The following is a 13120-nucleotide window of genomic DNA, read 5'->3' on the forward strand; positions in this document are numbered from 1 at the left end:
ATGAACAGCTCCGGGATCTACAGAAAGGTCAGGGAGGTCATTGATGTGGATAGCCGCTACTACCTAGTGGGAGGGGACTATCCACGTTGCAGCAAGTGCTCTCAGCCAGTCTGCCCATGGAGCCAGGATATGCTCTCCCAGCTGGATGTGGCACACAGGAGCCTGTTCCCTGCTGTCCTCACAACACAGCTGGCTCTGGACAGGAAGTGTATCACTTTCCTGAAGCCAGTGGTAACAGTTCCTCCTACCTCCAGTCTGCAATAGAGGAAGCGCACAGCGAGGAGTGGGCACGTCAAACCATCCGCTACCTCTCGGACTGTGAGCGCCATATGAAGATGGCTACCTTCATTCCCTCTGCAGCTGTTTATAGTCCTCCACCACCCTTCAGGCCCCTTCCACTTGCCCAGTGGTTTGAGACAGTCCACTCTAACGACATCCTCAGCCATCTGGATGAGATGAAGGGAGCGATCACCTCTACCTATGGTAGAATTCTGAAAATGGATTCAACAAAGAAGGTAAGGGTTTCAACAGTAAAAAATATAGAAATCAGAACATGTATAATTACAACAAAACTGGAAATGGGTTTACTTCTTAGTGGGGCAATGTCTTCAGTTTTAAAGTACTGTTTGTTTTACAGATCACCAAGAAGCTGGCTGGCATGATCGGGGAAAGTGCTGCATGGATGACAAACATCGGCAATGAGTTTGGCCAGGTTCTGAACTCTGTTCTGACGACCGGTGAAGGTGCAGGGTTGGAAGAGTTGTGCCAAGGCATCGTCACTCGCTACAGAAATGCGGGCCAACCTGAACCTGAAGTCATCTATGTTGACCGGGATTGCTGCAGTCAGTCAGGTGGGTAAAAATTAAATATATATATAAAAAATATATATATTAAAAATAATCATTAAATACATATATATAAAATTCTTGATCAAATATATGTTTGATACTGATGGTACTGGCAATTGGGCAGCACCTGAGTTTACCTAATCAAGGTGTAACCACACACAGGTGTTGTGGTCTATGTAATTATCACTGGTTGTTTATCCACAGGTGTGTCTTCAGTGGTGAAACTTTTTCACCCGTGGAGGTCTGCAGTGCGCTTGGACAGTTTTCATTTCATGAGGCGCTTTAACTGCGGCCTCACTACGGAACACCACCCTCTCTATGGAATCTTTTGCGCCAAGCTTTCCTCTTGTGTCTTTGAATGGGACCAAGGAGATGTGCAACGCCTGAAGGAGGCCAAGAGAGTGGAATGGAAGATCAGCCACAGCGGACAAGCTCCCACTGAAGAACAGCTTATGGCCGCCATCAGCCCGGGAGAACTGAAGAGGCACTGCAGGAGGAGGACGCGTGAAGTGGAGGAAATGCGGAGCATGATTTCAGGGCAGTTGGAATCAGTGTGGGAGCTGACGGACACCACGGGGCTGCGTCTGGTCAACCATAACAGCATGCGCCACATTTGGGAGGTGCAGCAGAAGCACCTGGAGTGCCTCCAAGACCCTCCAGGTGTTGCACGCTATACAAAGGTGGGGACTCTCCAGAAGGGCGGCAAAGAGCTGGACATCCTGAGGTGTGGTAGGGGGTCCTCCTCTCTGGAGAGTTTTCATCGACACCAGTGTGCTTTCGTTCCAGGTACATTTTCATCAAGACATACTATATTGTATGTCTCTTTTTTAATGTTCACTTCTATGTTATGAGAGAGAATGTGTAATTATTCAAAATAACACCATTACCACTGTCTGGTATTCATATGTATTCAATTTACAATAATGGTTGAGTATTTTGTTTCTTAGGCTGGCGCTGCAATGCAGTACATATGCAAATGTACATGCTGGAGGGAGTGTCGAGGTGGAACATGGGCCGGGCTAAGGAGGCAGTAGATGTTGAAGGGGCATCAACCCTCAGAACATTCGATGTCCAGTTAATGTCTCATCTCAACAACATGAGCCAGCGGGTCCATGGTTGTGCTCTGGTTCCAGAGTTCACCCCACCTGGAAAACCTACTGGTAAGAGATCTCAGAGCTACACTGGCAGACCAGAGTATTACATCCCCTCCTCCTCTTTTTCTTAGACACCCTACTCAGAGGACATGCATTTCTTGGGTGTGAAGATTGTGCTGTACATGCAGGAGATGGATAGGTGTGTGTATGTATCTCCTTTTTTCATCTTTGTGTTTATACTGGCTACAGGGGAGCGCATTGCTGTGGAGTATCTATTGGCCCAGACCAACAGAGGTGACCTGCTTGCTCCAAAGCAGATGCCTGAAATCCCCACGCAGGTGCTTGAGGAGGACGAGGATGAGCCAGATGCCACAGTGTGCATGCCAGGTGATCTTGGGGCTGTTGAGCCTGATGCTGCTCTCTGCCAATCAGCTGAGCTTGGGGCCGGTGGAAGTGCTGTGGAAGACCAGGTGTCATTGGAAGGTGACACTGAACCGGGGCCCCTCGTCGCAGAGGTCAATAACACTTTCTGTAACACCTTACTCAAAAACATAATATTTAACTGAAGTGAATCTTGTTACATTATAATAAGATAAATGAATGTAAAATCAGAATTACTCACATAATTAGAAACAAGTGTACATTTATTTGCTTGGTTTTTCTTTTTCTCACTTATAACTTTTCAGACCAGCCAAAGTGACTCAAGAGGCGTTGTGGGATGGGAGGCAGTTGATGTCCTAGCAGCATACCTGGTCGACTTAAACTGCACAATCACTGCCTTGTCAGTCAAGGAGGAGGCAGACATCGTTCGCCTGTATGCAGCTCTCCATGCCATGGACAAAGCACCTTCAAGGTACAAAATAATTATTGTTTTGTACACCACAATTAAACAAACATTCCATGTAACAAATTAAGCATATGAAGGTCTTTTTCACTGTTTAGGTACTCCCAGAAAGGCCAAGAAGAAAGGACGTGCGTCAGGAGGACCGTGGCGTGCACCCAGGAAGCCAAGTGGCTCTGCTCCCGGACAGCAGGCAGCAGAGAGGTGCTCGATCACAATTTGCTATCATTTTGGTTCAGTACAAATCATTGAATAAGAGACAGCAGTCGTCATTGTGAAAAGTATTAAGTGCAAATTATTTTATTGACATTTTCACTTGATTGTTCATGACTTTACATCCTTGTTAATCATATCATCTTTCTCTCCCACAGGCTATACATGACTCACGGCCAAGCAGCCCAGGACCCTGAAGTACACAGGGTCAGTGAGTGTGTTTGCAAAAGAGTTTGAGCAAGCACGAAACAGACCGAAGGACACAAGGGGAAAAAACATGCCCATCCCTCAGTCCATTGTTAGTGTGTATAGCCACATCAGACAGCTGCTGGAGGACAGCAGGGCTGTCCTGGACCAGACCAGCTTGGTTTTGGTGCCCGTAAACAACACAACTGTCTCTTCATGGTGTGTGTTATTTCGTTTACCTTTTTCATACAGTCAAGACAGTGTATATAAAGATTTAACCTCAAGAAAAACCTCCAACTATATGCTTGTTAGAAAATATAATATATAATAACCTTAGGGGATAGGCTCACATGTGTAAAACAATGACTGTTTGTTGAATGTTTGTAGGCTGCTTAGGAGGGACAAGAGGAAGGACAGGGACATGCTGCTGCAAGGCACTGTACTCCCCAGACAGCTGCACCTGGCCAAGGAATCTCTCCCTGCAGCAAACGCACTTCCTGCCGCCCCTGTGCAGCATGGACATGAAGTTATGACCTTTGAGGAGCCTGAGAACCATGAGGGGGAAGCTTTTTCCCCGCCAGCGGGCTCTGGCGGCGAACAGGCCTGTGTCCTATCCACCATTTTTACCTCCCCAGTTCCCTCCACAGTTCTGGCCAGCTCCTCCACAGTTCTGGCCAGCTCCTCCACAGTTCGGGCCAGCTCCTCCACAGTTCGGGCCTGCTCCTCCACAGTTCGGGCCAGCTCTGCCTGCTCCTCCACAGTTCGGGCCTGCTCCTCCACAGTTCGGGCCAGCGCCTCCTGCTCCTCCACAGTATGGGCCAGCGCCTCCAGCTCCTCCACAGTTCGGGCCAGCTCCTCCACAGTTCGGGCCAGCGCCTCCTGCTCCTCCACAGTTCGGGCCAGCTCTTCCTTTCCAGCAAGCTCCTTACCAGCAAGCCTGCCTTCCACCTCAGCCAAGGCAACGTGCCTGGAGACTGAAAAAATCTGCCCAGGAAGATGAGGAGCAAGTAGCTCAGGGCGTACCACCACGGAAAAGGCTGGCAAATGAGCATTATCACTACACATGCAAAGAGTGTGGCCAGGACAAAAATAAAAGGACTGGACACACCCAGTTGAAGGGGCGGTGGTACTGTCCAGCCTCAGGACTGACCCTGGATCAGTGGAAGAACAGTTTATAACAGTTGTTGTTGTTATTTGTTACATTGTTGCCAGCTATGGCACAAAATATCAGCAAATGCTGGCATTTTTTTTGTTTTTGTTTTAAATGACGAGGCTCCTCCACAGTTCGGACCAACTCCTCCTGCTCCTCCACAGTTCGGGCCAGGTCCTCCTGCTCCTCCACAGTTCGGACCTGCTCCTCCACAGTTCGGACCTGCTCCTCCACAGTTCGGACCAACTCCTCCTGCTCCTCCACAGTTCGGGCCAGGTCCTCCTGCTCCTCCACAGTTCGGACCTGCTCCTCCACAGTTCGGGCCAGCTCCTCCTGCTCCTCCACAGTTCGGACAAGCTCCTCCTGCTCCTCCACAGTTCGGACCTGCTCCTCCACAGTTCACGTTTTTATTTAATTCTTCTTGAAAAACAGGACGACAGTGAGTGTCATCCATTGTGATTGTCAAAAGTAAAGCCAGAATTACTTGCAGAATCATTTTACATTTATTAACAAAACCAAACACTCTTTGTCTCAACCAAAGATTTATTAAGTACTTTCTTTGCTCAATTTGCAGATGCAATGCAGAATTTCTTTTATTCACTTGTGCTGCACAGATTTGACCCAAAAAAAAGGAGGGGAAACATGATGGGAGAGTTATTTACATTTACAGCTATACAGTTAATACATTGTTTTGGTGCATGCTGCCACCTACAGTAGGTTTTAGGAATGTCCAAAGCGCTGCAGTACATTGGGATATTGCCACAGCGTGGGTTCAAATCCCACAAGAGACATGAAAATTAAAGTGATGATAAACCTTGTAATAAGTGCAGCAGTTTGTGTAAATACTGTTGAGAAGATAAGACAGTAGAGAAGAAATTGATATAGTGTATGTTTTTTTCTCATTTTTTCTCATTTTCTCCCCCCCTCCTTCCTCTCTCTTTTCTTCTTTCCCCCACCCGCGCAGTCCCGTTTGCCCTATTTTTGGCCGAGTGGTTAAGGCGTTGGACTTGAAATCCAATGGGATTTTCCCACGCAAGTTCGAACCCTGCTCGCAGCGGTCTTTTCGGTTTTCATTATTTATATTTGTGAGACGTTTTATTTGTGTCGATACGAACACGAAATCAAGTGACATTTTCCTGAGGTATTGAAAACAACCTGGCTAAATTATTTAAAATCTATAGTAAATATCATATTGAATCATAAAACTGTCTATTTTACAAAGGCGTTGTTAGAAATGTCTATTGTAACATGTTGTTACACTAAAAACTAACCTGTTTCTAATTCTCATAATATCGCTATATACAATTACGCCAATATGTTAAACAGCTAACTTGCGTCCCTGCCCAACCTTACCTTCCCACAGCTGCAAAAGGCACCGCTGGGATTCGAACCCAGGATCTCCTGTTTACTAGACAGGCGCTTTAACCAACTAAGCCACGGCGCCATACGATAGAGAACGCTACTATAATTGTTTATATATCTATCAATGCCGATGAATTCTACTATTTGTGTTTTGTTTTTCTTTGGATAAAATTGTTGACAGTGATCAAACTAAATCTATACGTTGTGCTGAAATAGTTATTCGGTTTTTTTAAATATTTTTTTTTGTTTGTAATGTCAGTTATTTATTATCTGTAAGAATGTGCTTATAAATCTAGCAGTGCCTGGGATGTTCTTTTAAAAATCTGTTATTAATCACAGAGTTGCATAACTGCGAGAAAATGACTAACAATCCCTGGAAATGGAAACAAATTATTAGACTCGAAAAACAATCAAATAAACTTTGTGCTGGATATTCAGACTCAGCAGTGTCTCAAAAACAAATCCTCTGTTTCAGACTGAACCTCTTTCTCTGACTGATCTAAATTAATTAAATGATCACACTTGTGAAGATCTTCAGACTTTCACGACTACTTTAAGTTACATGTGAACAAAATGTACTCATTTTAGAACATGTTTTTCCCCTGTATGTTACTTTCATTTTCCATGAGTTATTTCCTGTTACTAATCATCCCCAGTGCCAGGCCACCTCAGCTTCCTCCTCTCTTACCACATTCAATCTCTATTTTTGGAATACTAACTGTTTGGAATGAACACTGTGTTCACTCTCTGTTAATACTGTAAAAGGATCGAATAAAACAAAGCCAAGCCATGGCAACTCAGCCTGAGCCCACTTCATCATTAGAAGAGTACTACCTCAAAAAACATCAATATGATCGCTGTGGATACTGACCAAGACTTTCTAATTAGAAATAACCGATCGGTTCATAAGACACTTAAAAAGATAAATAAATAGATGCAATTAACTGATAAGTAACACCACATAATAACAAATAAACAACAGTAGCTCATTCTTTAAAAACTAGGACAGTATGGAGGTTTCTATACATTGTACGGACTTTACTCAAGATATAGTCTGAACAATGTATAGTAAGCTCCATACTGTCCTTGTGTTCTTTGTCTTTTCTTGTAAATGACCTCACAGTACATTTATTTGTGTTATTATTATTATTATTATTATTATTATTATTTAAAAAGAAGAAAACTTTTATTTTGAAGGATATAGAAAAAAGTCATGGTAAAACGTTAATGCACACAGAGAAAGAAATCATTTAGTTTAGCTCCAGCTCGAGAGTGGCACAACGTGTATTCATTGTGGATATGTGTCAAGTAATTTGAAGTTAACAATTTGCTAACTTTATAAGCTAATTTATTTATTTGTTTAATGGCTTCTTCTGTGTGTTTAAATTCCTCTTAAGCTCTTGCATTGATTGATATTAATCAGTGTTGATAGTTTTTTTTTTTTTTATTAATGTAATGTAATGTAATGTGTTGAAGTTGGTTAAAGTCCAGCCCAGGGACTTTGGACATGCCAACCTCTAAGAACACAACTGCTGGTGTTATGTACCTGTGATGTGACACAAAATATTAATTTCTGAATGATCTTGTGTTACAAGGCACAGACACAGGACTCAACTGCAGGACTCGGGAGGCAGATACAGGAGGTAACCAGTCTTTATATAATTACAATCCATGGTTTGGTACACGGGAGATCAGTCAGGTAGGGCAGGTAAACAATCCAAAGGAGTAAGGCAAAGGCAGGGTCCAAAAACAGGCAAAGGTCAAAACCAAAAAGCACACTAGAGAAAGGCTGGAAAGAAGGACACATGGTACACTGACAATCTGGCACTGGGGAAGGGGAAACAAAGAGTTTAAATACATACTGGATGTGACATCTTGTTGACAAGAGCAAGAGTGATATGTTTTAAACTTTAATGTTAGAAGACTTTGCATCACTCATAATAAGTCATGTTAAATAATGAACATGAGGTTGAGATTGGTATCAACTTCATGCAAACTTTGTGCATTTGTATGTAACTTTTATTGGTTTTCATTTTTTAAATGTTACTATTGGCCCCCGGGCATCTTCACATTGTCAAATCTGGCCCTCTTTAAAAGAAGTTTGGACATGCCTGGTCTAAGCTATCCAAAGATGAAATAAACAACACAGATCATCAGTCCTGGCTTATATTTATTTGACTGGATGCTACAACCTCTATAATGCAGCAGCACGTCCCAGGAGTAAGTTCTGTAAACTCTTCTCAAGCTGTTGGACTGTTTGCATGCACAGTTTTCACAGAGTAGTGGACCTCATTTAATCCCTGTTTGTGAACACCTTTGGAGGATGCTCCTTTCATACCCAATCATGATACTTTCACCCCATAACATGTGATAGTTGGACTGGATTTGCAGCACAGCTGGGTCTAGTTTCAGGTGCTTCACATATTATTTTTACATTACTCATATGCAATAGGAAGGAAGCAGGGAGTGGTGAGAAAGTCAGTGGTTTGAAAGTAACAGAGGGCACTCCACAAGAAAAGTGCTGAATGGGGAAAGTGCAGTGTTGTAATGTAATGAAGTACAAATACTTTGTTACTGTACTTTTCACATATCTGTACTTTACTTTGTTATTTATATTTCTGATAGCTTTCTTTTACTCCACTAAATTTCCTAAATAAAATGTGTACTTTTACTCTGATACATTTCTCCCAACAGTCTTCATCACTCGTTACTACAAATTCAAATCAGAAGAAATTTGAGTTGGTGACGTAATGCATGTTTGCTATCATGTCAACCGCCAAGTGCGAAGAAGAAGAAGTCCTGCTTATTTTATGGATAATGTAACTCTCTGATGTGCACTGTACAGTTTTTCCATGTCATGAATGACAAACAAGTACAGCTGAATAATGGAGGTGTGGGCTGGGCTGGGCTGGGCTGGGCTGGTTTAACACACACGCTACAACCAATGGGTGTAAACTGTATAAGTACTCCATTTATTAGGAGTGTCTGTGCTTCTCTTTCTTTTATTGTCATAAATCTCTCTCTTACTTTTCCACTCTTACTGAAAGTGTGTAGTGTTCATTGAACCCAACTGTGAATTTAGCAAATGGAAGAATGTGCTCAGGGTCTAGCCTTGACTCGTACTGAACCTCCATCAGAGGGAGGCTGATTGAAGTTGAAGGGGCATGTTTGTCATCGTGCTACAACGAGTGAATCACTGCAGGGAAGTGTGTGCAAGTCTTAACTCTCCTAGGCTTTGTATCATCATATAAAGATGGAATAAATCAAGTTTCCATTTCAAACCATTCCTACATTTCTGGAGCAGAGCTTGAGTTTGTTGCTATGGCTTCAGCCCACTGGGTTAAAGGGCACGAGACTCCAGCCTGCCCTCTTGTATCTGTTTGTTTTGTCTTCTTCATCAGACACAAATATTTTCTGTTTTCCGAGACATTGTTATCAACCTTCTGGGAGAGGACGGAGCACGACTACACACACTCAAAAACACTGACTCACAGGCCGTCAAAGGGTGGCGTGAAATCAGTTAAAAGAGACAGTGAGTCACTCTCCCCTGCAGGTATGAAGGAAGGGGCAGAGTGGAAGTATGTCAGAACTTGTGCAAATAAAGGCAGCAGCAACTAAAAAGACACAACAAATCATTTATAGAAGAATCATGATGATAGAAATGAGTATGATGAATGCAACCAATCCAGCTGTGTCTTTTAATGCACATAAATACAGTGACTGTATGTTGGACACTGCCTGAATGCATCCTGTATAGAAACTCTGAGCTGCTACTGCTCTGCTAATGTGCTCCTCACCTGTGTGCACTTTTATTAAGGAGAACTGGATACAGTGTTGAAGGTGGCATTCCATTCATTCCTATGAAAGCTGCTCAGTGATACAATGAGCCAAAAAATACTCCTTCCGTCCTTAAATACTGTAAGGAAATTACCCGGATGAATGCATACTGCACATTCCTTATGGGTTCCAGTTCCCAACAGCACTAACTTCTAGTTTAGCTCTCCACTAACTTGAATGGGCATAACATGACTTAATTGAATAGTTTCCCTAGGGGCCTGCGGCTGTGTCAACATGGTAACAACAAACAGTGCAGCTGAGGCTGATGGGAATCATGCAGGTACAGTGGTGCAACAGACTAAATAAGAAAATTATGAGTTGGGCCCTCAGGTTTTTAGATAGAATAGAGGTCAAGACACTAAGGAGCCCAAGGAACAAAACTCAACTACTCAAAGAGTTCAGAAAAGCATCCTGTAAATGTTTGTGCGGTCCAGAATGTACACAGTAATTCCAGTTTGCAGTACATTTACATTTCTGTCTGTGGATGCTGTTTTGTGAATACATCAGGCCATCGAGGGAAACAGAGTGGATCTAGGCAAGATCTCGGCCAAGACCGGTACCAAGATGCCATGATTCCTTTGTGTGTTATCTGTGAAATCGCTGCAGTGCTTGTCTGGATTTGTGTATGTTCTAGTGTTGGAGAGCAGTTACAGTATGTGAGCTGTTTGTGTCATGTGTCATGTGTAATCATGAATGCAGCGTACCAATCGTATGTCTGTCCATCGGTCTGGTTACCATAACCTCACCCACTTACTCACTGTAACCACATACAAGTTAACACAGGCAGTGGCAGTACTTTTCCACACCTTTCCTTTTTAACTTTTATTTGTGGTTCACCATCAGATACCATTCTGTACATCCTGTTTCTGATTCTGCTCAGAGCAATGTCAAGATTATGTAAGAATAAATATTGTGAAGGCACAATAACACACCTTGGGTGAATGAGTTGTGCCATCAGCAGTCTCCACATATAAAGTTGAACAGTGACACAATGATTTATCAGCGGTGAAGTGGTGCTCTTGTTTCTGTTTTGTCTAGTGTCTGTTTTTGTGTCACCCCGGGTAGATTCACTGTTTATTCTGACTAACTGATCAGCATTCTGCTGAAGCCGTAACTCACAATGTGTTTGTCTTTTCAAAGAGCTAAGCAACAATATATAACTGAAATACTGTTTACAGTTAATGAGACTAGATATTGAGACCTTGCTATTTCACAGAGATTCTTGCCAATACCTGAAACATACCTGTGGGAATCTGCAGGTTTGAGCATGTGTTCAAGAGCTCAAAATACTGTGTGTACTAAAAGGGAGGAGCTGTGTCCAAACCTCATTAATACTGCTAAAATATTTCTTACAAATACAAATTGGAGTGCAAAATCTGTAAAGAAACATTCAGCATACAGTTAAAAAATGGCTGGCTGCACCTTGCCGCTGTTGCCAAGTGCTTCTCATGGTGGAATTGTTGGGTCTTACTGTAAATTTATAAATATATTATTTTTATTATAAAGAGTACAGACTATACCAGCTCTATATGGAAAGTGTCATGAGATAACTTTTGTTCGGATTTGGTGCTATGGTTTCTATAACACAAGATTTAATAGTAGTTTGTCTTTTCTTCGAGTAGTTGTCTGCCCATAAATAGCAAAACAAACTGTTGAACTGTGATGTCAGTAATGTCAATACTTTACTTGCAGAATATGCATATAGATAGACAGACAGACAGACAGATTAAATAGATAGATAGATAGATAGATAGATAGATAGATAGATAGATAGACACAAGATATGATATGACATGATATGATATGGTATATCATGTATAATATATGCATAATAAATATTTGACTATACAGGATATACATACTATAAATAATATACTACAATCAAAAAAAGTTCCTGTTGGAAAATCTTGCAACACAGCGGGCTGTTGAGGTTTACTCAGCAATATGAATAATGCTCCAGTAAATTCAGGTCATTCTTGGTCATGGAAATCGTCTGCTGCTTATCAAGAATGAGTATGTCCTTTCATTGAATTCTTTTGGTGTGAGACGGTGCATTTAGCAATTACAGCAGCATCCTTTCTCTTCGTGTATGACTTGTCATCAACAACGTATCCCCCACTTTTACTTCCCTTTCTCCATTGTCTTGGAATTCTTTTCACAGTGACTCTGTTTGTTTGGAGTCCATTTTCATGATGAACTACATTTATAGTGATATCAGTCCTTATCTTCAAGCACAAATTATGTCCTCTGTCTTGTGTTGCTGAATGGCATTACTGAAACTAATATCATGTTATATTAGAAAAATGTGATTTATGTCCACTTGATGTTGAATTTAAGCCCTTGCTGGACAGGAACATGCATGACACACATTCAGGGATTCACAGATTTCCAAGCTAGCCTGACGGTTAACTGGACTATAGTTTTTCAAGAGTGGGATTATGTTTGAATCATGAACCGGCCCAATGACTGACCAGCCTTTCTGTGGAGGATCCATGTAAAACTGGATAGTACAACACTAATAATATCATAACTGCTCATGTTTGGATTCCCAGCCCTCTGAGATGTTAAAATGGTTTGAATGGTTTGAGTAAATGTGACAATTTTGAAGTGCACTCTGTGTCTATCTGTATAAATGTAGCAGTTATATAACCATATGTGGCTCACTCCTTTCTGATCTGACCGTTGTTGGACATCTCTTCAGCAGCAGAAATCTTAACGTGAACACTGGGTGGAAACATTGCACAGCATATTTTGAAGAAAAGTGAATGGTAGTGTGAAACAAAGTATGTAGCCAAATAAACATTGAGATTATGATGAACTGGAACTCCCTTGTACACAGCAGGAACTGTGACTACCTCAGCCCCTTGATTCACTTCCTGTTTTCAACCCTACGAAGCATCGGCTGTCGTCTGATGTGACATGACAAAACTTGACAAAAGCAAGGCTTTTCCTGTTTGTCCATCCTTGTGCATCAGAGGAGATCTACAGTTGCTTCAGAATTGCACAAACACTTCTTTGGCACCAACTAGCACTTTGCAAAGGAAAACGTCATTGTTGTGGAGAAATTTCTGAAGTCAAAGGTCAATGGTGAGGTCAGGAGTTCAGAAAGTGTTCAGGAGCCTCTGATGTCTTATGCTGTATTATTTATTGACGCTTGATCAAGGAGAACTAGAGACACTCTCAAAGTACTCCAAAGTGCTTGAGTCGGTCTCACATTCTGAAGAACTCGTGATGGTGGATAGACTTTAAATCCAAAGATCACACCCCAAATACTATATGCCCAGAATTAGTCAAAGAGAATGTCTTTACTCTTGGAGGTGTTATTGTCAGCATATTCTAGTCTGGAGACACAGATGTCTGTTTACGCAGATTGGAACGTCAACAACAAGCTATCTATTATGTCTAGGAAGGCAGCAACAGGTCTCTTCGACCCTGGCCACCACAGTGTTGAGATATGGTGACACTTAGTCAAAGATAAACAATTAATACTGCCGAGGACCTCAAGGCCCACACGTGACCATGTGTGACCTAAGGATAGAAAATTCCATAACACATCTTCTACACTTACTGTAGATTCAAATCCAAAGGA

The 13120-nt window shown here is 42.1% G+C and overlaps 2 protein-coding genes and 1 non-coding gene across 3 annotated transcripts; 2 read left to right on the plus strand and 1 right to left on the minus strand.

The window, feature by feature from the left end:
• On the plus strand, positions 1 to 3255 carry LOC113745221 (uncharacterized). The gene is made up of 9 exons (XM_027276728.1): positions 1 to 231; positions 336 to 515; positions 638 to 851; positions 1053 to 1634; positions 1796 to 2008; positions 2192 to 2457; positions 2629 to 2795; positions 2885 to 2987; positions 3155 to 3255. The coding sequence occupies exons 1-9, from the start codon at positions 1 to 3 to the stop codon at positions 3191 to 3193; spliced, it is 1995 nt and encodes a 664-aa protein (XP_027132529.1). The 3' UTR covers positions 3194 to 3255.
• On the plus strand, positions 3241 to 4360 carry LOC113745219 (leucine-rich repeat extensin-like protein 5). Its single transcript, XM_027276725.1, has 3 exons — positions 3241 to 3401; positions 3570 to 3876; positions 3965 to 4360. Exons 1-3 carry the CDS (start codon positions 3274 to 3276, stop codon positions 4358 to 4360), a joined length of 831 nt encoding a protein of 276 aa, XP_027132526.1. The 5' UTR covers positions 3241 to 3273.
• Positions 4361 to 5702: 1342 nt separating this feature from the next.
• On the minus strand, positions 5703 to 5776 carry trnat-agu (transfer RNA threonine (anticodon AGU)). The gene has a single exon. It is a non-coding gene; the product is annotated as a tRNA-Thr (tRNA).
• Between the last annotated feature and the right edge of the window lie 7344 nt (positions 5777 to 13120).

This window comes from Larimichthys crocea, unplaced genomic scaffold (assembly GCF_000972845.2).
Source record: "Larimichthys crocea isolate SSNF unplaced genomic scaffold, L_crocea_2.0 scaffold533, whole genome shotgun sequence".
NCBI classification, from domain to species: domain Eukaryota; kingdom Metazoa; phylum Chordata; class Actinopteri; family Sciaenidae; genus Larimichthys; species Larimichthys crocea.